At 42.7% G+C, this 25,538-nt stretch overlaps 1 protein-coding gene across 2 annotated transcripts; it reads left to right on the top strand.

Annotated features, from left to right (window-relative positions):
• Positions 1 to 1,915: 1,915 nt before the first annotated feature.
• LOC123086672 (protein ZINC INDUCED FACILITATOR-LIKE 1) lies at positions 1,916 to 16,660 on the top strand. 2 transcript variants are annotated; one of them, XM_044508449.1, is made up of 18 exons: positions 1,916 to 2,201; positions 10,746 to 10,786; positions 10,981 to 11,041; positions 11,158 to 11,260; positions 11,351 to 11,453; positions 11,525 to 11,578; positions 11,670 to 11,732; positions 11,813 to 11,862; positions 11,940 to 12,015; positions 12,121 to 12,174; positions 13,174 to 13,374; positions 14,066 to 14,153; positions 15,252 to 15,337; positions 15,423 to 15,530; positions 15,783 to 15,827; positions 15,911 to 15,999; positions 16,158 to 16,201; positions 16,386 to 16,660. In XM_044508449.1, the coding sequence occupies exons 1-18, from the start codon at positions 2,003 to 2,005 to the stop codon at positions 16,487 to 16,489; spliced, it is 1,569 nt and encodes a 522-aa protein (XP_044364384.1). In that variant the 5' UTR covers positions 1,916 to 2,002; the 3' UTR covers positions 16,490 to 16,660. The 2 variants fall into 2 exon arrangements, with proteins under 2 accessions (XP_044364384.1, XP_044364385.1); XM_044508450.1 differs by lacking the exon at positions 12,121 to 12,174.
• The last annotated feature ends 8,878 nt before the right edge of the window (positions 16,661 to 25,538 follow it).

The following is a 25,538-nucleotide window of genomic DNA, read 5'->3' on the forward strand; positions in this document are numbered from 1 at the left end:
AGGAGTGGGTACGTTTGTCAGAACACTATTCACAATTTTTACACCATTATCGATATCTAGTCACACAACTAATACACATGCATATTGATCTCCTTCCTAACAGTTCAAAGAGGTGCGGGAGAAGCTCCTAACAGAGGAGCGCATACAAGCAATTCAAGAGGAAATAGCGGGATTTTTGCTCGACCAGGTCATAGATCCCAAAGGAGAATACTATTACCCGCTACCGCCCCCATGAACCACTTCCAATTGTTATCGTGCTCCGAATGCACCAATTAGGCTAATGCCACTGGCTCCGAAGGCACCAATTAGGAGAAATTGTATATATATTAGGAGAAATTGTATATATAGAAGGCTAATGCCACTATATATATACTATATATATATATTATGACCGGTTCTACTAGAAATTCTATTTATATATATGCATAATGTGTACAATATGTAGTATCGTAAAATACCAGCAAACGAAAAAGAATTAAATGGAAAACACAAAATTAAATGAAAAAGAAATCATAAACCCAAAACCGCCCCAACCTTTTAATACCGGTTGGTGACACCAACCGGTACTAAAGGGCTCCCTACCCCCGAAGCTGGCTCGTGCCACGTGGTTGCCCTTTAGCACCGGTTCGTGATGAACCGGTACTAGGGGGGGGGGGGCTTTAGTGCCTACACTTTAGTGCCGGTTACGAAACCGGCACTAAAGGGCCTTACGAACCGGTGCTATTGCCCGGTTCTGCACTAGTGTCGATAGAACTTGAGGAAATATTTGTTCTACCTTTAGCTCCTTGTTGGGTTCGACACTCCTACTTATTGAAAAAGGCTACAATTGATCCCCTATACTTGTGGGTTATCATCCCCCGATGAGTTTAGGCCACCGGTGACGGTGTAACACCCTACTCCTACCTCAGTGTTCTTTGTATATGTCGAATAAATCTCCTCCCCTTGCAAGAGCCTCTCTCAGTCTCTTATATATTTTGGCTAGGCCCACCATGCCGTGACATAGGCAGCCACGGGGTCACCTGGCCCCTTCGAGACCGTACTCCTCGCGTCCTCTCACAAAGGACTTCTAACATACATCCAAACGTTGCCCATGCCACGGTATGGCCTTCTCTAGTCATGTCAACTTTTGGTCCTCGGGGGTGATTGGACGTGCAAAGGTGGGGAGGAGACCCTTCCCCAAGAAGAAGGTGTGGCCTGAAGACACACACCCCCTCCCTCGAGACCCCCTCCGGGCCCGCAGAGTTGGTCCTATGACGCGTCAAGCATAATTGGTTTGGTGTCAAAAATTGGCATCCCAATATTTGACATTGTGCCAAATATTGGCTACTAATTGGTTAGTTACCAAGTTGCCTTGTCCAACTCACATAAAGTTGCCAATATTTACAAGTCATAGTATTTCCATTATTTGGCAATGCCAACATTTGGCTAGCTAAATATTGGTAGCAAACCAATTATGCTCATAAGATGGCTTCCCTGGGAAGGACAATAGAGAACCCCCCACCTTGATCCCGCCAACACCCACGTTTTTAGAACCAGTTCTACGCACTCATTGTAATCATTAGGAACGTTATTTCCGACTTCACTCTCTGAACTGATCGCCTTAGGGTAAAACATCAGAAGGTGGACGCCTTGTCATAACACCAATACCTCTCTCCAAGCACTACACAACCTTTTAATCTCGCCACTCGTGGTCCTTTTGAGTAATGCATTCATGGGTGGACTCTCCCCCATGATTGTTCAAAGATTTTTGGAAATGATGTCACGCTAGTTATGGAAACGTCAATCAACCTTCTTTAACCTAGAAAGGAAATCCCCCAAAAAACAAACATCAACCAACCTCTTTCCCACCCACCCCGAGCACGTGCAGTTTATATAAGAAACCAGTGTTGGGTTCCCAGCACTGCGACGAGAGAACTAGTCCCCCGCCGGCCCCTAGGAGAGGCAGCTGGTAGGTAGCCCTTGCCCTTGCATCACTACACGGCGGCCAGTGAGCATCGTGAATATGGAGGAGCAATATCACGACGGGCTGCGACAGCATGAGGCGGCAGCAGAGTCGTCAGTGCCGTTGCTGGAGAAGAAGGCCGGCGGCGTGTTGTACGTGGAGGGGTGCCCCGGGTGCGCGATTGACCGGAGGAAGGCCGAGAACCCGGGCATCCCCTACAGCAGCTTCCTGTACGTATGGGTCATCACCCTAAGCACCGGTGAGTGCTACTACTACGACTCCATCGATCAACATCGCTAGTTTAGATCCCCGTCTGCACCTTGATTCGTTGATGCAAAGTACCTCTTCTGATTATTTGATTGATTTGATTCCGAAATATATCCAGCATTCATCCATTAATCTATCGCGCGCGGCTGCATATACATGAACTGGTAGCCCATACCCTTATTAACAGTATAAGATATTTTGAATATTTTAATATAAACTTTTTTCGGATTAAAATGAATAAATAAAGACATTAAAACGTGACTATGTACATTTGATTCACGAAAATATTAAAACATCTTATATTTCTAAACAGATCGAGTAGTATACAACGGTAGGTTGGTGAACCTAACTGCTTCTACTTGGGATTCAGAATATGAAAGTTAATGGACGCCGATAAGTGCCACACGTGTGGGCGTTAGAGAGTTCACCCACACATTTTGTGTGGTGTATAAGAGGAACAGCCCACACACTTACGTGTGGGCAAAACAATTAGCGCCCACACGCCTCTTTTTTTTCCTCTCGATCCCTCTCACACGCGTGTGTGTGGGCGAAGTTGATAACGCCCACACGCCCGTATGTCAGGCCTCGTACCTCCTGGCCCCGCACGCCACGCGTGACGGTCACCGCGTGCCCGCAGTTGCCATAGTCCAGACCCTCGTCCATGTTCGTTTAATTGCAGTTGCCATGTCGCTGAACTACGGTCGCCATGTCGGACAACTGCAGTTGCCATGGTTGCTCAATTGCAGTTGCCATGTATGATCTGATCTAATGTAGTTGCCATGATTTCATAACTTTAGGAGTTGTCACATACTAACACTAGGCAGTTGAGAGAGTTGCCATGTGCTCACAAGCATGCTAGGGCAGTTGCCATGTAAAAAGGAAGAGTTACCATCTGCTTACGTGCACGTTAGGGCAGTTGCCATGTACATGCACGTTAGGGCAGTTGCCATGTACCATGCAAAAACATATGGTAACTCGGTAAAAGAGAGTTGCCATCTGCTTACGTGCACACTAGGCAGTTGTCGTGTATCCTGCAAAACACATGGCAAACTCGGGTAAAAAAGAGAGTTGCCACCTGCTTATAAAAGCACACTAGAGGCAGTTGTCATGTGCAGTGCAAAAATACATGGCAACTAGCAGCTTGGGTGTGGGAGAGAAGAAGGGCGTGTGGGCAAGATGTCAAATGCCCACACACTAGCCCTTGTGTGTGCGTGCAAAGTGGCGTGTGGGCGAACTGCTGAACGCCCACACACCAGCCCCTCCTGTGTGGTGAAACGGTCGTGTGGGCGACCGGCTAAACGCCCACACATCAGACCAGTCCTACGTGGCACTACAAACATGCCAAGATTCGTGCGCTCACAAACGGACGCGGATCCACGCGTGTGGGCGAGATGCAAACGCCCACACGTGTGGGCGTTAACATTTCTGAAGTTAATAAAATCGACATTTATCAGGAAAAAAAATCAATATCAATACAACTCTCTATTTTTCTTTTAACCTTTTGGTTACCCAGTTATGCAATGACAGCACAGAATAGCATCTAAAGGGTGCCATTTGCATCGTAAGATATCTTTATCAAGTCTATCGAGAACATATTCTATCGCTATGGTGCTTCCAAGTCATTGCAGCACTCTTCCAACTTTATTATATTTTTAGTAGATGAGCACTACAATGACACCAATCAAAAAAAAATCCCTGGGACATTTTAAAAGATTGCCGAGGAAAAACAACCCACCTGAACATTTCTTTAAGCCGCACAGCGGCAAAAGCAGCAGTTTTACAGGTTCCAAACGCACGTGCGACCGTGCAAGACACGGTAGGATGCAACACCAAAACGAGCAATATGAACAGAAGAAATTCTATTGTGAACCGTATATATTATTAAAAAATGCATTTTGGCAATTAGAGCATCTCTAGTTGTAGTGGCTAATTGGGCCCTCGATATGTTTGCGGATATTTCCGGACGTGTTCACGGACAGGAGATGACCGAGCCTCATTTGTTCGCCCGAGCAACAACGTCCCCTCATTTCCCCCTTCCCATTTGTCCGCCTGGACCACGACGCTCCAGGTGGGGGCAAGATGGGGAGGGCGCGGCATGGACACAACCATAACAGAAAGAAAGAGGGCATGCCTAGGGCAAGGGGCTAGGGGTCGATTCGAGAGGATTTGGAGTGTTTCTGATGTGCTGTGTTCGATGTGGCAGACGGGTCTAGACGGCCCCAATTCCGGCCCACATATAGACCGGCTTTGGGGGCTGCTGGACAGTCGGAACAAATGGATTAGGTACCGGAAGCATCATTGGAGATTTTTTTTTTGTCCGGGTATTGCCCGGTTACCCGCTCGGACACACGAAGATGGTTGTGGGGTTTGGTTGAAGATGATGTTGTGCTTTCGTGACTTGAGCCCTAAATCGTCTTTCGTATATACTCCATTTCTTCTCCCTTCACCGACTGTGAATAACTTCTCTCATACATAAAAAGAAACGGGTTTTGTTCGACACGTACGTGAATAAAGATATCTTTAGTGCACGATGTCACTCCGCCCATCCGATCATAACGTGGTTGCAGGCCCCTGCGCAGATCTCGCGTTCGCGACCGGTCCTGATAATGGCGTTAGAGCTTACCGTATAAAGAGAATCTTGAGATGAGACATGAAGGAAGAAGATTGTGAGTGCACGTTTCGTTGCCCAGACTCATCTGTATCCGGTCAGGAAAAAAATCAAAACAAGTTCAAAAAATTCCAATTTTTTTTATGTGGTAGATAATTTGATGCATGAGGTTCGCTCTATTTTTTAGATCATTTGGATATCTGAGCAAAAAAGACAAATCGGGTCAGAAGCGTGAATAGTTAACATTTTTACAGACCTCGAATTGGCTTTTTTTGCGGAGAGCTGCTCAGATGTTCAAATGATTTAAAAATTAAAGCGAACCTCACGCATCAAATTATCTGCCACCCAAAAAATTGGATTTTTTTAGTATTTGTTTTGAATTTTTTTGCCAGCGCGGGTGCAGTTGAGCCTAGGCTCAGAAGTGGACATAAACCAGTTCGGAGTCCCGGATGAGATTACAGACACGACGTGGAGTCTTGAAATGGTCAAGAGGTAAAGATTGATATATATAGGACGATGGTATTCGAACATCTGAAGTGTTTCGGGGGTACCAGATACTTATCGGGTCACCGGAAGGGGTTTCGGGCACCCCCGGCAAAAGATATGGGCCTTATGGGCCAAGAGGGAAAACACACCAGCCACAAGGGGCTGGTGCGCCTCCCATATGGGCCGGCCTAGGAGGAGAAGGAAAGGGGGAAAGGAAAGGAACCTTCCTCCCACCTATATATATGTGGGAGGGGGACGCCTAGTAACACCAGATCAATTGTTAGCCGTGTGCGGCGCCCCCTCCACCGTTTACACTCCCGGTCATATTTTCATAGTGCTTAGGCGAAGCCCTGCGGAGATTACTTCACCATCACCGTCACCACGCCGTCGTGCTGACGGAACTCATCTACTACTTCACCGTCTTGCTGGATCAAGAAGACAGAGGATGTCACCGAGCTGAACGTGTATAGAACACGGAGGTTCCACGCATTTGGTACTTGATCGGTTGACGTGAGAAGAAGTTCGAGTACATCAACCGCGTTGTGAAACGCTTCCGCTTACGGTCTATATGGGTACGTAGACACACTCTTCCTCTCGTTGCTATGCATCTCCATGAATAGATTATTGCGTGTGCGTAGAATTTTTTTGTTTTCCATGCAATGATTCCAACAGTAACCAATCCATGTCTATGATCATGCCATATGCTTCCAGTGAGATGATCTTGAAATCAGTGACAAACTCCTGCCCTTATGTGTTCGAAGAACAGCAGGTATGTATGTGGTACACTCAAGAATTGCTCCGTCTGCAACTTTTACTTGACATGCATTTTGCAAAGGTGTGACCCCCTGAAGCTTAGCTACCAACTTACTGTCAATAAAGGATGTTGAGCTTCCTGAATCCACCAGGAGAAGCACTTCATGACCCCGGATCCAGACATGCAATTGGAGAACGCCCAGATCAGAGGAGCCATCCATCGCTTGGCGCGAAACTGTGCACAAATTTTATTCATCGCTGGAAGGCGATGTAGGTGGTGTTTCTCCGAGAGTCTCTTCATGACTGGACATTGCAAGCAGCTCCTCCATGATGTGCATATGGATTGTAGGATGGCAGGTGTGGTCTTTTCCCCATCGTTCGCCGCATTTCAAATGAAGGCCCTTCGGCTTGATGGAAGTTGCGAGAGATGCAATCTTGTTGCCGTTGTCCGTGCTAGCACGAGTGACGTTAGTGCGACGACGGTCTTCAACAATCGGTGCAGGTGTTGTTAGTTGTGGAAAGAACTAGGGTACACTGTTGCGTGCCATCGCACTTGAATGCAGATGATGTGCTTGGTACATGGCATGCGCAGGTTCGTTATTGGCCACTTCCTCCTGAAGTAGGGAAATCGAGCATGCGGCGTCAAGATTCGGTGGCCGTTGCACCAAGACCACCGCCTGGATATCCGATTGAAGGCCCTCCACAAAGCGAGTGAGGAAAAAGTATATATGGGTGAGTACACTTAGAACAAGATATCAGGTGGTTCATCAGAGTTTCGAAAGGCTCGATGAAATCGGCTATGTGTTTCTGTATGGACTGAAGCCTGATACCAGGAGGCCCAAAAAAATTCAAAACAACCATAGGTACCCAGTAGGATTTGTGCACTATGAACATTTGGAAATATTGTTCGCATGGTGTTTTCCAGAGTTGTGGATTATCACCGGTGACGACACATTTGGAAATATTGTTTGGATAGTGTTTTCCAGAGCTGCGGGTTATCACCAGTGAAGACGGGGATGCTCATGGAGGGTGGTGGCTGGCCTATGGCGGCGAGAACAGAGGAGAGATGGGTTGTGGATGCATACCCATGACCGGGAGTGCCGTCAGTGACACTGGGGTCACCAACGGAAGTCCCCGGTGAGATGTTTCTCATCGTGGATGATTTATGTGTGGAATGCCTCCCGCAGGGTGAGCGGCGGATGCGGTGTTGTCATTCCACTCAACGAGGATGGGGCACTCCTAGAGTCGTCGCCTAAAGCAACCGATGACCCCGAGCTTGGCGAAGCGAGCTTCCAGATCTGGCTTCTTGTGATGCAGATCGTCGATCTGCAACGACTGGTTGCGGAGTTGGGATGCTTGCGCATTGAGCTGCTTCATGATGTTGGTAGTGTCCTCCTTGGAATCCTAGTGAAGCTTGTCGAGGTAGACCTTCAGAGCTGGACCCATGGTGCCGATGAGGATCTGGGGGGTGTGGACACATCATCGGATGTTGATGGCCTGCAAGTGCACAGGATTTAGTTGTAAATTTTTCGAAGTAAGAGTATTGATCCCATAGGGAGCACGGAAATCAAACTTTTAACTCTTGTAGTGAATTATGTATTTTATGCCTGCAGATAATTGTGGAATTCAAGCAAAGTGAGGGAGGAAATAAATTGTAATTGAGTAGTGGAAAAAACTTTAAAGTAAATAACATAAAAGTAAATAAAGAACAGTATCTAGAGTGATTGATGGAACAACAGAGTAGTACGGTGTTCCCAGGAAGTCCGAAATCCCCATTGATATGTTTCTAGTGCACCTATGCATGGGCATAGTATAGTATGGATACTTCAGCCTCTTGACGATTATGCTGGGTGGAGCCGGCCACAGAACACATTCTACTCGAGGTAGACTTCATGCCACATACACCACCATCATAGTCTCCCCCATAGGGTTACAACTCATTATAAATTAAGGGTTTACCCTATGGACATAACCTCTCTAAGGGTTCTCCGTAACTCCCTTGTCAATTGCAAAGGTTAGGAGCAAAGGTTTTTACTGTCACCTCGAATTACCTTCACATCCTAGCCCTTTACAACGACAGTGATATACTTTGTGGCCATAAGGCAAAAATGCCGAGTGGGGCCCCTTCACAACAATAATGAAGTTATTAAACTAAGCATTCAACAGAGGATCTCATATCCAAAATAACGATTCAGATCCTACACATACCAAGGTTCATCCAGATCCCCGAGAACTAGGGGTCTAACCACACATGGAGACAACAAACATCATGACAAAGGTGATGACAAACATGGGTTGATGATACAAATAACACACATGATGATCCACTAGGGTTCCTGATGTTACAATCATAAGGATGTGGATGATGATGGCAATGACAGTGGTGATGATGTTGATGACGATGATAGTGGTGATGATGTTGTAGTCCCCTTGTGCTTGATGAGAAGATGGCCCTCTTCTCCTTGCCAATCCCTCCTCCGGATGATCTCCGGAGGCTAGGGTTCTGCCTTCTGGACAAGTTTCTGATCTCTCTGGGCGTCTGATCCCTGATCCAATTTCATGGGGTGGAAGTAGTCGACCAGGCAGCAGCGCTGGCACCTCATACGACCACCCATGCGAGCAGGTGCGTCGCATGGAACGCCGTCCTTTGCTCTAGAGGTGCAGTGGTTACTCCTTCTTTGGTCTCCTTACTTGATTCATTTATGGTAGGTGATTATCACTTTAAATACGTGATTTCAGTACCATTTTTGGGGATCTCCTCCATATTATGCTAAGTGGTCCAAAAAACATTACCTGAGAGATTATCAATAAAAAGAGGTGTGTGAACACGGTAAAATTTGACAAAGCCTACATGTAGGCACAAAATATCTAGCAAAATTATCACATAAATTGGACTCATTAGGTGTCCATGATGATCTAGGGAGGAGAGGAAGGGTGGTAAGTGGTCTCTGATACCACGAGGTTATGTACCACTTGATCTATTCACTCATAGATACACTTTCTACGGTTCATACGGATCACATGATTTGGTAGGTAGTTCTTGAGAAAGGAGAAAGGAAAATAAAAGAGAAAAGCCGTTGCAATCCAAGCCTGATCCACTAGTGCCTTTTCCGTTCACTCCTCTTCTCCTTAAGTAGTTGCAAATGACGTGTTAGCCTGAGTCTTGGCGTAGTTGACCCAGTTGGACCCCTGTATTTCCTAATGGGTTGCACCAGCCGAGACGGCCTTCAGATGACGCACCTCCCTTCACGGTTTGTCCTAGTGGCTGCCATGGCAGCGTTTCTCACTTTGATGTCATCTGCGTTGGCTTCCATGGCAGCGGTTTGAGTTGGCGCTATATTTGGTATCCCAACAAAGATGCAGTGCCGCCTAGAAGGTTTCCGCTTGGAACGACGCGGTCGATTTCAGATGCTCACTAATTCGTTGGCTTCCTTCCTCCTCCTTGTCCTCTTCATGGACAATGTCTGCGCACGCAGGGGGAAATTCCACGGACCTGGGTGGTTAACAGAGTGAAGTCCATTTCGCTTCCGCATTTTACCATTCCGTTCGGTAGGGTCCGGTTCTTGAGGAACAATCCGGGCGGATAAAGGTGGCATTGGGCTGCCATTGATCTCGGTCCTGGCGTGGTTAGTGAGGATGGTGAGGATGAATCGGTTGGTTGGATACTTGTTTGCCAACAATGGCGCGGGAGGAATACCCTAGTTCGTCAGTACCACCTGTTCCCTATATGTGAAAATATGTTGAGCTAGTTTGGTTGGAATCCACGACTCCACGCCTGGGTAAAAAAGGAGCCTGGCTTCAGCCTGGGAAAGTGAAAAATGATGCTTGGTCAGGCTAGCCCGAGTTGGTGTGTTTGACACATGTCCTGAGCCTGGCTAGCAATTAATTGCTTTGTCAGTCTACAAAAAAGATTACATGTAACTTTATCAGACAACAACAAATAAGAAGTACGAACCAATCTGTGGTTGGATGGTTAGAGGGGCAGTGGTATCCCTAGCCCACCAGGGTTTAAGTCCTGGTGCTCGCATTATTTTTGGATTTATTTCAGGATTTCTGGCGTTTGTACTGTGTTAAAAAAACATCCAGATTGTTCTCAAGCACCGTTCAGGCCAGGTAAATCTTTGCTAGGCCTCCAACCAAACAAGCCCGTAATAATGAAAAACTGTATGAGGTCTTTTACACTACTGGAATGGTTCGGTTTTGCTTAACTGTTTTTACCTGAATTTTATTGACTACCATGGAATATGTCTATCAAGTAGTAGTTCAAAGTCAACATTGCAGAACTAACTATGTTAGGCCTCCTTTGGTTTGGAGGAATTTTGTAAGAGTTTCATAGGATAGGATTTTTATAGGAAACATTTCTTTAGAGTCCTTTGGTTTTTATGTAGGAATAACCTATGGAGGAATTCTTCATGTCCTTCAGATTTCGTAGGAAAATAAACATTAGCCTAGACTCAATGGAAAATCCTATGATGTGAACCAAAGGACATCTTCTTTCCTATGTCTATTCATAGGATTTGAATACATGTCATCTCATTCCAATGAATTTTCTTTGGTTCATAGGGTAGAAAAATCATAGGGAATGAGATGTCCTTTGTGGAAAAAAGGAATAAACGTAACCATCTACGTGATTGTACTGTTCTTTGTGGACATAATTTCTGGTTCTAATATTTCCTCTGGCTTTTCCAGCTTTACCAATATCTTCACTGTTCCCCTACTTGTACTTCATGGTATGTATTATTATCCAACTTGTTTTGGTTTGATACTTACATGGCCACTGTTTAGGAAGAAATAGCACTCTTGCTTTTTTTTTGAACATTTCACTTTGTTTCACTTATATTTTCTTATCCATGCATATACCCATCTCTGATGTATCTGTTGCTAAATAATAATATTTTTCATACTATCTCCTACTTCTTTACAGATAAGAGACTTGCATGTTGCAAAAAGAACAGAAGACATTGGGTTCTATGCTGGGTTTGTAGGTGAATTCTCTTAACAAGTTCTGATTGGATGATTAATTACTTGAGCCGCATGATTCAATGATTAAACTGCATGATTACTAAATGTGACAGTTTTTGTTTTCATTGGAAAATTTCAGGCGCTTCTTTTATGTTCGGAAGATTTTTGACTGCAACTATTTGGGGAATAGCAGCAGACCGTATTGGCAGAAAACCAGTTATTCTGTTCAGCGTTTTCTCCGTGTTTGTAACATTTAGCCTCTTATTTACTCCTCTATTTCAACTCCTATTTTATTAGTTGGGTCTCTAAGTTGATTCTTGTTAACATCTCAGGGTAGTATTTAATACTTTGTTTGGGCTTAGTGTCACCTATTGGATGGCGATAGCTACAAGGTTTCTCATGGGTGCTTTGAATGGCTTACTCGGACCCATAAAGGTATGTCGAATTTCAAACACTTTTTATGTCAGATTGTGTATGCCTTACGAATTTGTGCCTGATTTTTGCAGGCTTATTCTATTGAAGTTTGCCGACCCGAACATGAAGCTCTAGCACTATCACTTGTAAGATAGTCATGTGTACCCATGCACTTATAAGTTATAACATATCTACTTTCAGTACTTTTAGTTTTTCTGTCACTTTATTGCAATTCAGGTTAGCACATCATGGGCAATAGGTCTCATCATTGGTCCTGCTCTTGGAGGCTACCTTGCACTGGTATGAAATAGAAAATTTAACTTCATGATATACTTAACTGTCATCCTATTAGTATACTAACCTGGTTGTTTTTATGGCAGCCTGCAGAAAAATATCCAAATATCTTTTCGCCTGACTCACTCTTTGGAAGGTATCCTTTTGTGTTGCTAAATTAGATTATCCTAGATAATTGTTCTGCAGATACTTACTTTTGGTGAAACTTGTCAGGTTCCCGTACTTCTTACCATGCTTATGCACATCAGTCTTTGCTGCCGTTGTTCTGACAGGCTGTCTATGGATGCCGGTATGTGATATTCAAATGGTGTTAGCTTCCTTGGTTATGCAGTCAGTCTAATTGCACCTTCGTAATTACATTTGCTATGTTTTCGCCACTTCATGTGGCCTGCAGGAAACCTTATATTGTCGGCATGAACACAGATATTCTATATTTATAAGTCTTGATGTACCTTCTTCACATACTTTTCTTGGCAATCCCAGAACCAAATATTTTCAAATGTCTTGTTCAAAGGCCATATATAATATAATTGACCTTCAACATTTTCTGAATGTGGTTCTACAACCAAGTCCGCGACTCTTTTCTGTTCTTTCCTTTCAGTAACTAGTGGCAGGACTAAAAAGTACATTGAATCTGACATGATACTGTAGAAAAAATATTTTTTTTGGAAAAGGAGGCTTGCCCCCGGCCTCTGCATCTAAGCGATGCATGCACCATCTTGTTAAAAGTCTCAAAAAAGCACAAGGTCTTAGATTCATTACAGCTCGCAAGCGGAGCAAAAAAGAAAAATAGAACTCAATACCACAACCGGTATGTATAATAGGACAAGATCCCTAAACTCCTATCCTATTATGAGACCCCCATCCAAGCCGGTTGAATATAGCCCGTGCTACCATCTCCCACTGGTTGCACCCAGTAACCGAAGGCTCCCTGGAGTTTGTAGGTGTGAGTAAGGACCACGTACGGATCCGTAGCCCTGAAAATGACCTACAGAAACTTTAAGATGTGTTGTCTGTTAAAAATCATGTCGTTCCTACAGTTTCATGTAGCCCAAATAAGCGCCCATATTTCAATCCGAATACGAGACGCAGTAATATGGTCTACTCCAGCTAACCACGTCCCAAATAACGATTCAATGCTAACTGGAGGAATAATGTTAAAGGCTATATGAATCGTTCGCCAAAGTAATTTCGCGAGAGGGCAATCTGTGAATAGGTGTTGTATTGTTTCATCATGATCACAAAAACAACATCGTGCACTGCCTACTCAACGTCGCTTTAGTAAATTATCTTTGGTGAGGATCACTTGCTTGTGAACAAACCACATAAAAATTATAATACGCAAGGGAACCTTAACTTTCCATATACTGAAGAAAAGATGATGCTCTTCGTAGTTAATGTTGATTATTCCCCCGTTTGTTGTAATATATCTTGAGACATATTTCAGGAAACATTACACAAGCATAAGGCCAGTGAAAATGGCAAACAAAGTGTTGATGCTTTGGAGGCCCATCTGATTGATCCGCAAGAAAAGGTCGAAGAAAGTGACAGTGTAGATACCAAGAAGAGCTTATTCAAGAATTGGCCATTGATGTCTTCCATAATTGTTTATTGTATCTTCTCCTATCATGACATGGCTTATACAGAGGTATTATTTTCTATTTATTTAGTTCATGGAATTGAAGTTTTCCAAGAGAAAAGCATACAACCTTTTGTGCTTTAAATAAACTTGTGGTGAATGGTAGAAAACGAGAATAATTAGTAGGAGCAGAATCAATGTGCTCTCTGTAGTATATCTATGTGTGTACGGTAGCTATATCTGTGAATGTCAAATGTTAACTTTTTCTTGGTTTACACTGAGCTGAGCCCTTGAACAATTTTATAAGAGACGTGATATTTGATGTTTAACACAATTTTTTGAGTGTAATATGCACCATAGGTATGATCTTAAGTACAATAAAACATACAACTTGCAACGGCAAATTAATGTTTTTTACAGTTAGAGATGCCCTAACATTAAAAACTTGCTTACCACAAAGTAACTTGTAACTTCAGAAAGAATGTATTAGTAGTTCAATGTTAGTGTAGATGATGGTAATTACTTGGGACAATCATAAGAGAGAATTTGAGTGTATAGTTGCTCCAATTCATACATGCGCTCTAGAGTATTTTACTTGTTCAACCTCTGTGCTAACATATGACTTGGATTTCTCGTACCATCATATATTTGGTTGCTAACACAGTTTTTTTTTCTAGTTTTCTGATAGCTATTACACAACCTATTTCAAATAAACTCCAGCTTGTTTTTGAGAAACCATGGTATTTGAAATCAACTTCAGGTGTTCTCTCTATGGGCTGAAAGTGACAAGAAGTATGGTGGACTAGGTTTATGGTCCCAAGATGTGGGCCAAACGCTCGGAATAACAGGTATTATTTTGTTTGTGCTTTGACAAGTATCTATTTTCTTATGGGAACAGTATGGAAGAACTCCACTGTGGTGTATATTAATATTCAGTAACTAAAGTACAAAATAATCGCGTATCTTTATTTTGCTTTTCAGTTTTCACCTTTATTTAGGACATGGTCAACTCTTTATTTAGGAATTCTTCCTTTCAAGTCTGCAAATGGTAGTCATTTCCATCTTAGGTTCAACCTCGCTTATAATAATATGGCTGTGTGCATTGCTTGATGCAGAGGCTAGGAGTTCAACCACCTTTTCGAAAAAAGTCTGCTAATGGTAGCCATTTCCATCTGTGTTAATGATGGAATCTTCTCATCGTTTGTTCAAATGTTCTAGCAGCCGAGAGTAATCAACTCAATTAAAAGTATAATAATTTGGGCCCAACGTGAGCTTTAACCGTTAGACAAAATAGGAAATGGACAAATCGATTTTCTCTATTGTAGTGAGAGATAGAGAGATGGATACATCATAGGCCTCATGGGTTACTCTGCGCCTAAAACTAACGTATACATGATATACAAGAGTAATACTCTTAACACCCCCATCAAGCTCTAGGTGGATCTGAAACATTGAGTTTGAGAACATGAAGCCGATATTGTTCTCTAGTTTGGGGCTTGGTGAAGAAATCCGGCAGTTGAATCTATGTTGGTTGGGACATATTGCAAACAATGAAACGAATAGTTGACTGTTGGCAGTGAGAGTGCATGAACAATGCTTCCATGCCAATATGCTTGGCTAGCTCATGCTTAACTGGATCATTGGCAATCTGAATAGAATCATTGCTATCACAAAGGAGAGATGTGAAACATCACATGGAACACGAAGCAACCCAAGAGCCGTCGAAAACATACAATCTCTGATGTGGCAGTGCCGCAATGGCAAGGGGCTCGAAGTACATTAAAATTGGATGCATTATCAACCATATTTCACTAACATAGTACACACTTAGTAGCATCTATCTTTAAGTTCTTTTCCTCAAGCATATTCCTTGGTATTAACTTTCCTTTTCAGTAGAGCCAGCCTTCTGTGATAACAACACTGTCAGTATCGTACGTCCATTTCAGGTGGCAGTTTGCTTGTGTATCAAATGTTCATATACCCACGCATCAATAAAGTTCTTGGACCGATCAAATGTTGTCAAATCGCAGCCGTGAGTAAAAAACTTCTATTGTTTAATTGCTGAAGTTCTCCTATCCTCTGACTGCATATATTGACTATTGTGATTGACCTTGCAGGCTCTGTGCATACCTATTCTATTCACCTATCCCTATATGACATACCTCTCAGGAGCTGCATTATCAATCATTCTGACTATTGCATCAGTCTTAAAAAATAATATTTCTGTGAGTATTCCTTTTATCTCACTTCAAAATCCTTATTACTACATTAAGTTTCAGAATTGACTGAGTAGATGGCAACTATATAAATGTGAAAATTCTACATTAGTGCTTGGTCGCCTCTTACGAGTAGTACATGTTTGTGGCTTGTAACATTTTTTATTTTAAGATGAGAAAACCAGATAATGTGTATTATTTGTCCGGCGGTCACTAAAAGTTATCTCATGTTAATAATGTTCCTCATGATTACTATAACAGGCTACCATCATTACAAGCATCTTCATCCTTCAAAACAACGCTGTGGTATGGAAACCATAGATTAATCTCGATTCAATGCATTTTATATTAGATATCTGTCGCACTAATGACCATGCAATTACTAACAGTCTCAGGACCAAAGAGGAGCAGCCAATGGATTAGCCATGACTGCAATGTCCCTTTTCAAGGCAGTTGCTCCTGCAGGCGCCGGCATTGTGTGAGTATTCTTTGTTCCTCATTGCTTCTAAAAAATATTTTATATGTTACAAGGCAAATTAAACTTTAATACTAGCTCACACTGCTAGTACTTTGGCAACCACATTTAAACTGAATGTATTTAAAGCTCAGAAGTTCACATGTCTTTAATGTATGCAGGTTCTCATGGGTGCAGAAACGCCAACATACTTTCATCCTTCCAGGTAAACATTGTTATCCTTTTTTGAGGAAATTTCACATAACATACATTTTATTGCCAAATGCAGCTATTCTTCGATCCTCGGTCTGCTTTAGATATTATTTTTAACATTTTAACTAGTTGAGACTTGATAGATCTTGCGAGGTTTTTACTGCTGTATAATTTTTCTCCACTTTCGTCTCATACAGGTGATCATATGGTGTTCTTTCTGCTGAACATGATAGAGCTCCTTGGACTTGTCCTCACGTTCAAACCCTTCCTCGCCGTGCCAGAGCAGTATGATAGAAACTAGCTTTTCAGTTATTATTCTAGAAGTTTTGGATTATAACTCAGATGTTGATTACTCATGGGTCCCGCACCCGCAACGCTTAAGGCGCCCTTGAACCAGGATAGAGGTGATTAAGTACTACCTGTATTTTGTATGTAACATTGTTAAGCAATGGGTAAAGCGTCTCAACCCCTAGACAAGGAGCCCGCATGGTTTATATTGATCTGTCGAGGAGGAGTTCCTCGTAGGGTTTATAGGATGTGGCGCACAACCCAACAACCAGAGACGATTACAACGGGAGGTTAACAGGGAGAAAGGATAAGAGGTTGGGAAAGATTTAAACAAGAAGATCTCCCCAGTAACTCTATTCCTATCGTGAACATCAAGGAGAGTCTGGTCGGTCCACCTCATGACCGAACCAACATATACTTTAACATCCTCCCTTAATCTAAACTCCTCAAGTCTAGATTATGTTTAAACTCTTCAAACGGTCTTGTGGACAAAGCTTTTGTAAAGCCATCTGCAACTTGTTCTTTTGAGGAAACAAACCGAATCTCCAACTCTTTTCTAGCAACTCTTTCTCTGACAAAGTGATAGTCAATTTCAATGTGTTTAGTACTTGCATGAAACACAGGATTGGCACAGAGATATGTGGCACCAAGATTGTCACACCGAAGACAAGGAGTTGGTGTGTAACATATTCCAAGTTCCTTGACTATTGACTTTACCCAAATAATTTCTGCTGTTGCATTTGCCAATGCTTTGTATTCTGCCTTAGTACTTGACCGTGATATTGTTGGTTGTTTCTTTGCACACCATGAGATCAAATTGGGCCCAAAGAAAATGGTGAAGCCACCTGTTGACCTTCTATCATCCAAGCACCCTGCCCAGTCAGAGTCAGAGAAGGCACTAACAAGGGTAGATGATGACTTGCTGAAAGTCAGGCCAATACTCAAAGTATTCTTAATATACCTCAGTATGCGTTTGGCAGCAGTCAAATGAGCTGTAGTAGGTGCATGAAGAAACTGACACACTTTATTGACTGCAAAGGAAATATCAGGTCTGGTAAGTGTCAAGTACTGGAGTGTTCCTACCAAACTTATGTATTTGGTGCCATCCTCTTGACTCAAGGGGTCACCCTCTACAAGAGAAAAAAATTCAGAGCTAGAGAGTGGTGTTGGAGAGGGCTTACAACCTCGCAACCCTGCCTTGCTCAAAAGATCAGTTGCGTATTTCTCTTGAAAAAGATGAAGACCACCTGCATTGTTTCGTTTGACCTTAATCCCAAGGAAGAAGTGCAAGTCCCCTAGATCCTTAAGAGCAAAATCTGAGTTCAAGTCTTGCAAAAGAGCCTTGACTGCTTCAGGAGAGGAACTTGTAACAATGATATCACCAACATAAATAAGCACAAAAATGATCGTGTTGGACTTATTGTAAATGAACAAAGATGTATCAAACTTGAAGGGAACAAAACCAAGGGCTTGCAACTTCATGTTCAAACGAGAGTACCATGCTCGAGTAGCTTGCTTCAGTCCATAGAGAGATTTATCAAACCTGCATATATGAAAGGGATTATTCTTGTCCTCAAACCCATGAGGTTGCTTCATATACACTTCCTCTTCCAGAACACCATGAAGAGACGCATTCTACACATCTAGCTGTCGAAGACTCCAGCCTATGGACAAAACAAGACGAATGGTGGCAGCTTTAACAACAGGATTGAACGTATCCTCATAATCCAAACCATACCTTTGCTTGAACCCTTTTGCAAGAAGACGTGCTTTGTAACGATCGATAGTGCCATCTGACCTTCGTTTGATGCGAAACACCCATTTGCAATCAATAACATTTTTACCAGGGTGTGAAGGAACGAGGTGCCACGTTTTATTTTTCTGGAGAGCGTGAAAGTCATCATCCATGGCCTGTTTCCACTTGGGATCGGCAAGGGCCTCATGAACAGTACGAGGTTCACCTGTGGAAGCAACAGAAGCAGCTAAATTGTATTTAACTTTATAATTCACTGGTTGATTTTTTCCTGATTGGAGACGTGTACGCGGTGGAGTTGGCGTCAAAGACGCATGCACAGAGGATCCTAGCGCTAGCGCACCGGCCAGAGCAGAGGATCCAGCCGATCCCGAGAGATTGAGCCCGCTCAAACCACGCGGATCTTCTATGGCTGGTAAGGTGGGTGTAGACGAAGAGAGCGCCGCAGAAGATCCCGCAGCAGGCACGGGCCGCAGCGCCCGCCTAGCGTATACAAGCGGGGCTGGCGCATAGCGCACGGTTGCCTAGTTGAGAGGCATGGATTGGGCCGCCTCACCTGGCTCGGCAGGCCCAGTCGCAAGCCGGCGTGGCGGACGGGGAGAGGCGCGGAGCGGGGGAGGGCGGTTGGTCATTGTCCAGCTAACGGGTCGCGGATCCCAAGGAGGGTTCGGTCGGGTCTGTGGCAGTCAGACGTGCCGATCCCAAGGGACATCCTGTCTCTGCAACAGAAACCTCTTGAACTGAATTGTGTGATGCATTTTCACTAGTTGATGCACCATTTTCTGTGTGGTTGCTTCCTTTATTATCAAACTCGGGTACAATAATAGGAGATATATTAGTCAATATGTTAGCATCAACATTATCATCACCCACACGATCAACGTCGGAGAGATGGAAAGGAAAAAGAAGGATCTCTTTTCGAATGAGGGCGCTGACGTTGGGATGAAGCTTTGCAAAGGGGAATTGTGTTTCATCGAAAACAACATCACATGATATGTAGAAGAAACATCAAGACACTTAACACCCTTGTGTTGAGCACTATATCCAAGAAAGACACATTGCTTAGAACGAAACATGAGTTTTCGAGTGTTATAGAGACGAAGATAAGGCCAACAGGCACAACCAAATACTCTAAGGGTGGTGTAATTTGGTGTGACATGCAAGAGACGTTCAATGGGTGTTTCATGAGAAATAACACGACTAGGCCACATATTGATAAGATGAATGGCTGTAAGAAACGCTTCATCCCAAAATTTAAGTGGCATGGATGCAGAAGCAAGAATTGCTAAGCCAACCTCAACTATATGCCTATGTTTACGCTCGGCGGACCCATTTTGCTGGTGTGCATGTGGGCATGATACATGATGCGAAATACCTATCTGTGTAAGGTGATGTCTACTACACAACTTTATTCTTGTAGACTCGTGTTGGGCCTCCAAGCGCAGAGTTTTGTAGGACAGTAGCAATTTTCCCTCAAGTGGATGACCTAAGGTTTATCAATCCGTGGGAGGCGTAGGATGAAGATGGTCTTTCTCAAACAACCCTGCAATCAAATACAAGAAATCTTTTGTGCCCCCAATTCACCTAATACAATGGCAAATTGTATATGTGCACTAGTTCGGCGAAGAGATGGTGATAAAAGTGTAATATTGATGGTAGAAATATATTTTTATAATATGAATAAATAGAAACATCAAGGTAGCAAATAGTAAACATGCACAAAAACGGTATTGCAATGCTTGAAAATGAGGCCTAGGGTCTGTACTTTCGCTAGTGCAATCTCTCAGCAATGCTAATATAATTGGATAATATAACCAGCCCTCAAAGTGCGATGAAGAATCACTCGAAAGTTCCTGTCTAGCGGAGAACATACGAAGAAATCATTTGTAGGGTACGAAAACACCTCGAAGCTATTCTTTCCGATCGATCTATCCAAGAGTTCATACTAAAATAACACCAAATAATTTTAGATTCATAATACTCAATCCAACACAAAGAACCTCAAAGAGTGCCCCAAGATTTCTACCAGAGAAACAAAGATAAGAACATGCATCAACCCCTATGTGTAGATTACCCCAATGTCACCTCGGGAATCCGCGAGTTGAGTGTCAAAACATATAGCAAGTGAATCAATACGATACCCCATTGTCACCACGAGTATTCATATGCAAGACATATACCAAGTGCTCTCAAATCCATAAAAGTATTCAATCCAATAACAACGAAATCTCAAAGGGAAAAACTCAATTTATCACAACAAGATAGAGAGGGGAAAACACCATATGATCCGACTATATTAACAAAGCCCGTGAAACATCAAGATTGTGAAATCTCAAGAACACGAGAGAGAGAGAGAGAGAGAGAGAGATATTAAACGCATAGCTACTGGTACAAACCCTCAGCCTCGAGGGTGGACTACTCCCTCCTCATCATGGTGGCCACCGGGATGATGAAGATGGCCATCGGAGATGATTCCCCCCTCCGGCAGGGTGCCAGAAAGGGTCTAGATTGGTTTTCGGTGGCTACAGAGCCTTGCAACGGCGGAACTTCTAATCTAGGTTAACCCCGAAGGGTTTCAAAATATTTGAGAATTTATAGTGCAAAGAAGGGGTACGGGAGGCCACCGAGGTGAGCACAACCCACCAAGGCGCGCCTAGGGGGGCCAGGCGCGCCCTGGTGAGTTGTGCCCCCGGGGCACCCCTAGGTGCAGCTCTGGCCCATTGGGTGTTTTCTGGTCCATAAAAATTCTCCAAAAAGTTTTGCGGTGTTTGGACTCTGTTTGATATTGATTTCATGCGATGTAAAAAACAAGCAAAAACAACAACTGGCACATGGCACTGGGTCAATAGGTTAGTCCCAAAAAAGTTATAAAGTTGCTATAAAATTATTGTAAAACATCCAAGAATGATAAAATAACAGCATGAATACTTCATAAATTATAGATACGTTGGAGACGTGTCAGCATCCCCAAGCTTAATTCCTACTCGTCCTCGAGTAGGTAAATGATAAAAGAAATAATTTATGAAGTGTGAGTGCTAGCAAAGTGGACAAGTTTGATCAATGATAATTTCAATCACTTTTCCTAGCATCATAACAACAATTCTTTCTTATAGCACTTCTCATGTTAAAGTGGCAACCAGTTCACATGTTAAGGTTCAGACAATGAATTCTCTTGAAACTCAACAACCTATGTTCTCAGTCACCAAGCAATTGTAATTCAACTTATTCAACAGAGTTTAAGTAAGAGCTCCACATACTCAACCATCATATAGTCTTCTATGATTGCTAACACTCGCCGCATACACATGAGCAAAACGTTTCAACCGGACACATAGAAAGATAGGGGCTTATTGTTTTGCCTCCCAATGTATTCACCTCAAGGGTGATGTCAACGATAATAACTCATGCTACCCATATTCAACTGGACATATGTGCCTAGATCTTCCCTCACCACATGATGCTAAAAGGGAATAGAGAGAAAAACTTTGACTCTTTGCATAAAAGTAAATACTGAAAAGTAAAAGATAGGCCCTTCGCAAAGGGAAGCAGAGGTTGCCATACGCTTATTTATTTGTATGCTCAACCCCTTAGTGCAAAAGAACGTCACATTATATTGCCCCTTATGATATCAACCTTTATTATGCAGTCTGTCACTTTTATTCTTTGTCATCACAAGTTCATACAACGCTCAATTTTCTTTTACACTAAATGATCTCACACTTTTAGAATCAATTTTTATTGCCTTATTGCACTGATGACAACTTACTTGAAGGATCTTGCTCAATCCTTAGGTAGGTATGGTGGACTCTTGAAAATAAGATTTGGGTTTAAGGGTTTTTGGATGCATAAGTAGTATCTCTACTTGGTGCGGAATTTTTGGCTAGCAAAGATGGGGGGCAAGCACCACATGTTGAAGGATCTATGACATTATAACTTCTATGAACAAACATAAACCATTACGTTGTCTTCCTTGTCCAACGTCAACAATTTTGGCATATAATATTTTGATGGGGGCTCACAGTCACAAAATATTTCCATGATAGTGTATTTGCATGTGAAAGTTCTCTTCCTTATACTAATTATTCGTGAATTGCTTGTATGACCAATATTGTGATTGTCAAGCCTCAAAAGATTTCACTTTCTAAACCCAATGTGAAGCTACCACTAGGCATGATATGATTTCAACTTCATGACATTCAATTTATTCAACAATTTACTAATATGATATAAGTGAAGCACAAGAATAAATGACATAGAAAAGAGCTTCGTTGACGGGATGTGAATGCCGCTTACTTAGCCTCCCTGTCAACTATTTGAGGACTCTATTTTATTTAAAAACTTTCAGATCTAAGTACTTTATTAAAACAGCAAGCAAAACAAAATAAAATGACAATCCAAGGATAGCACACATCATGTGAAGAAGCACAAACTTAGGCTCAACCGATACTAACCGATAATTGTTGAAGAGGAGAGGTGGGATGCCTATCGGGGCATCCCCAAGTTTAGATGCTTGAGATTTCTTGAAATATTATCTTGGGGTGCCTTGGGCATCCCCAATCTTGAGCTTTTGTGTCTCCTTAATTCCTCTCATATCACGGATTTCCTAAATCTCAAAAGCTTCATCCACACAAAACTCAACAAGGACTCATGAGATAAGTTAGTATAAACCAATGCAAAAACCTTATCATTCTCTACTATAGCAAATCACTAAAATTATTATTCAACTAAATGCCTCTGCATATTTAATACTCTTATCCTCAAATAGAATCATTAAACAAGCAAACATATGAAAACAATGCAAACATAACAGCAATTTGCCAAAACAGTACAGTCTGTAAAGAATGCAAGAGTATCAATACTTCCCTAACTCCAAAAGTTATGAAAATTTACCACACTGTAGAAAATTTATCAGAGCTTATTTTGCAACAAGTTTCAACATTTTATCACATTCTGACTTTTCTAGGGAATTTTTGCAACATCGATAAACTTTCTGTTTTGAAACAGCAACATGTATACTTGCAAAATAAGCATGGCAAAGGCTGTCATTGCCACTTCTATTGAAATAAAAGATGCAAACATTATTCTAAATAACAACAAGAAAATAAAATGATTCTCCAAGCAAAACACATATCATTTGATGAATGAAAACATAGCTCCAAGTGAGGCTACCGATAATGTTGGAGACGAAAGGGCATCCCCCAAGCTTAGTTGTTTGGATCTTCCTTGAATTACCTTGGGGTGCCCTGGGCATCCCCGAGCTTAGGGTCTTGTCACTCCTTATTCTCCTCATATCGACATCCCACCCAAAATTTGAAAACTTCAATCACACAAAACTTAACGGAACTTCGTGAGATAGGTTAGTATGATAAATAGCAAACCATTTGACTTTTGGTACTGTCAAAGACAAGATTCATAATTGTTCTCACACAATGCCTACTGTAGCATATCATTTCCACAATTTATATTGAGCAATATAAGCCATAGAAACTAGAAAACAAGAAAACTATGAATCGAAAACAGAATCTGTCAAAAACAGAACAGTCTGTAATAATATGTACTCTAACTATATTTATGCTACTCCAAAAATTCTGAAAATAGGAAAACCTGGGTAATTTGTCTATTAATCTTCTGCAAAAAGAATCAACATTTTATCATGCTTCTGTTAAAAATGAGAATTGTTTTCCTGAGCACAAAAGTTTCTGTTTTTCAGCAAGATCAAATCAACTATCACCGTAAGCCATCCCAAAGGTCTTACTTGGCACTTCATTGAAACAAAAGCTATAAAACATGATTACTACAGTAGCTTAATCATGTGAACACACAAAAACAGTAGGTAAAAGTGTTGGGTTGTCTCCCAACAAGCGCTTTTCTTCAATGCCTTTTAGCTAGGCATGAAAATTTCTATGATGCTCGCATAAAAGATAAAAATTGAAACATAAAGAGAGCATCATGAATCATAAGTTCCTCTCTCATAATAATTTTCAGTAGCAACATGAATAGATTCATCAATATAACCATGACATAAAGCATTCTTTTCATGATCAAAAAGCATAGAAAATTTATTACTCTCCATATAAGCAATTTTATTCTCATTCATAATAGTGGGAGTATCATAGGAAATCCGAATACTATAAATTGTTCCCACATTAAAAGAGTAATTTTCAGTAAAAGTGATATAGGGTGGAACCCTAATCGCCCGATCTTTCACGAAAGGAGCGGATCCCGCGATGAACACGAAGAACACGAGGGGAAACATGAGAAAATCACTAAACCAACAAGAAATAGTCACACATATGCTAGATCCTCGAGTACGTAAGAGATCACACGATCCACGGACAACTAAGGACGATACAAAGGTAGCCGGTCTTCTCCGTGAGGAGGTCTTGAAACCACAAGGGCATCTTCCCTTAGAGGGGTCTTGAATCCAAAGGGATCTTCTCCGAAGAGGGGCCGGGTCTCTCTCGTGGAGTAGATCCGATGTGATGAGCAATGCTCTATCTCTAAATATGAGCTAATCCAATGCTAACCCGAGCTACGATGAATAGGAGGTCTATTTATAGTCTTAGTGCAAATGGGGGGGTGAAAGAAGGGGGGTACATGGGCTTCGGGCCCGAAACTGGACATAGCCAGGTACCGGACGTCCGATGTGGATCGTCCATCCAGTGTCTCATGGGCGGCCGGACGTCCGGTGGTCGTCGGTCGTCCGCTCGTTCTGGCTCAGATGCTGGTGTAGCGGATTTCCGGAAGAGGCCGGTCATCCGGTCGCCGGACGTCCGGTGGCGCCAGACTTCTGCTCGTTTGGCTCGGGTGCAGGGGCACCGGTTGTCCGGTCCGGGCCAGACGTCCGCTCACAGTAGCTCGGCTAGGGCTTCAGGCACCGGACGTCTGGTCCCGACCGGTCGTCCGGTGGCTGGGACTTCTTCCGCAGCTCTCCTTCTTCTCCGTCTTCACGTCCATCTTCCTCTTCTGATCCTCCTTGCTCCTTAGCTTCTTCATGGCCAACTCCTTGATACCTGAGTATGAACAATGTCTCATTTTGAGGTACTAGCCATGTCTCATGTGCATCGAAGTGGAAATGTGAGAGGAGAGATGTCACCTTGGTTTTGAGAGCTCTTGCACGTGCTCGTGTCATGGGTCCGCTAGGCACTTGGTGAGACGATGGTAGGTCCATGGGAATGACCTTGGGATGCTCTGTATCATCTCCCCTCCCTTGGGGAAGATCCATCCTCGGATCAAATTCTTCATCACCATGGTAGGGAGAGAGATCTTTGACGTTGAAGATGTCACTCACGGAGTACTTGACGTGTGG

This window comes from Triticum aestivum, chromosome 4A (genome assembly GCF_018294505.1).
Source record: "Triticum aestivum cultivar Chinese Spring chromosome 4A, IWGSC CS RefSeq v2.1, whole genome shotgun sequence".
Taxonomy (NCBI): Eukaryota; Viridiplantae; Streptophyta; class Magnoliopsida; order Poales; family Poaceae; genus Triticum; species Triticum aestivum.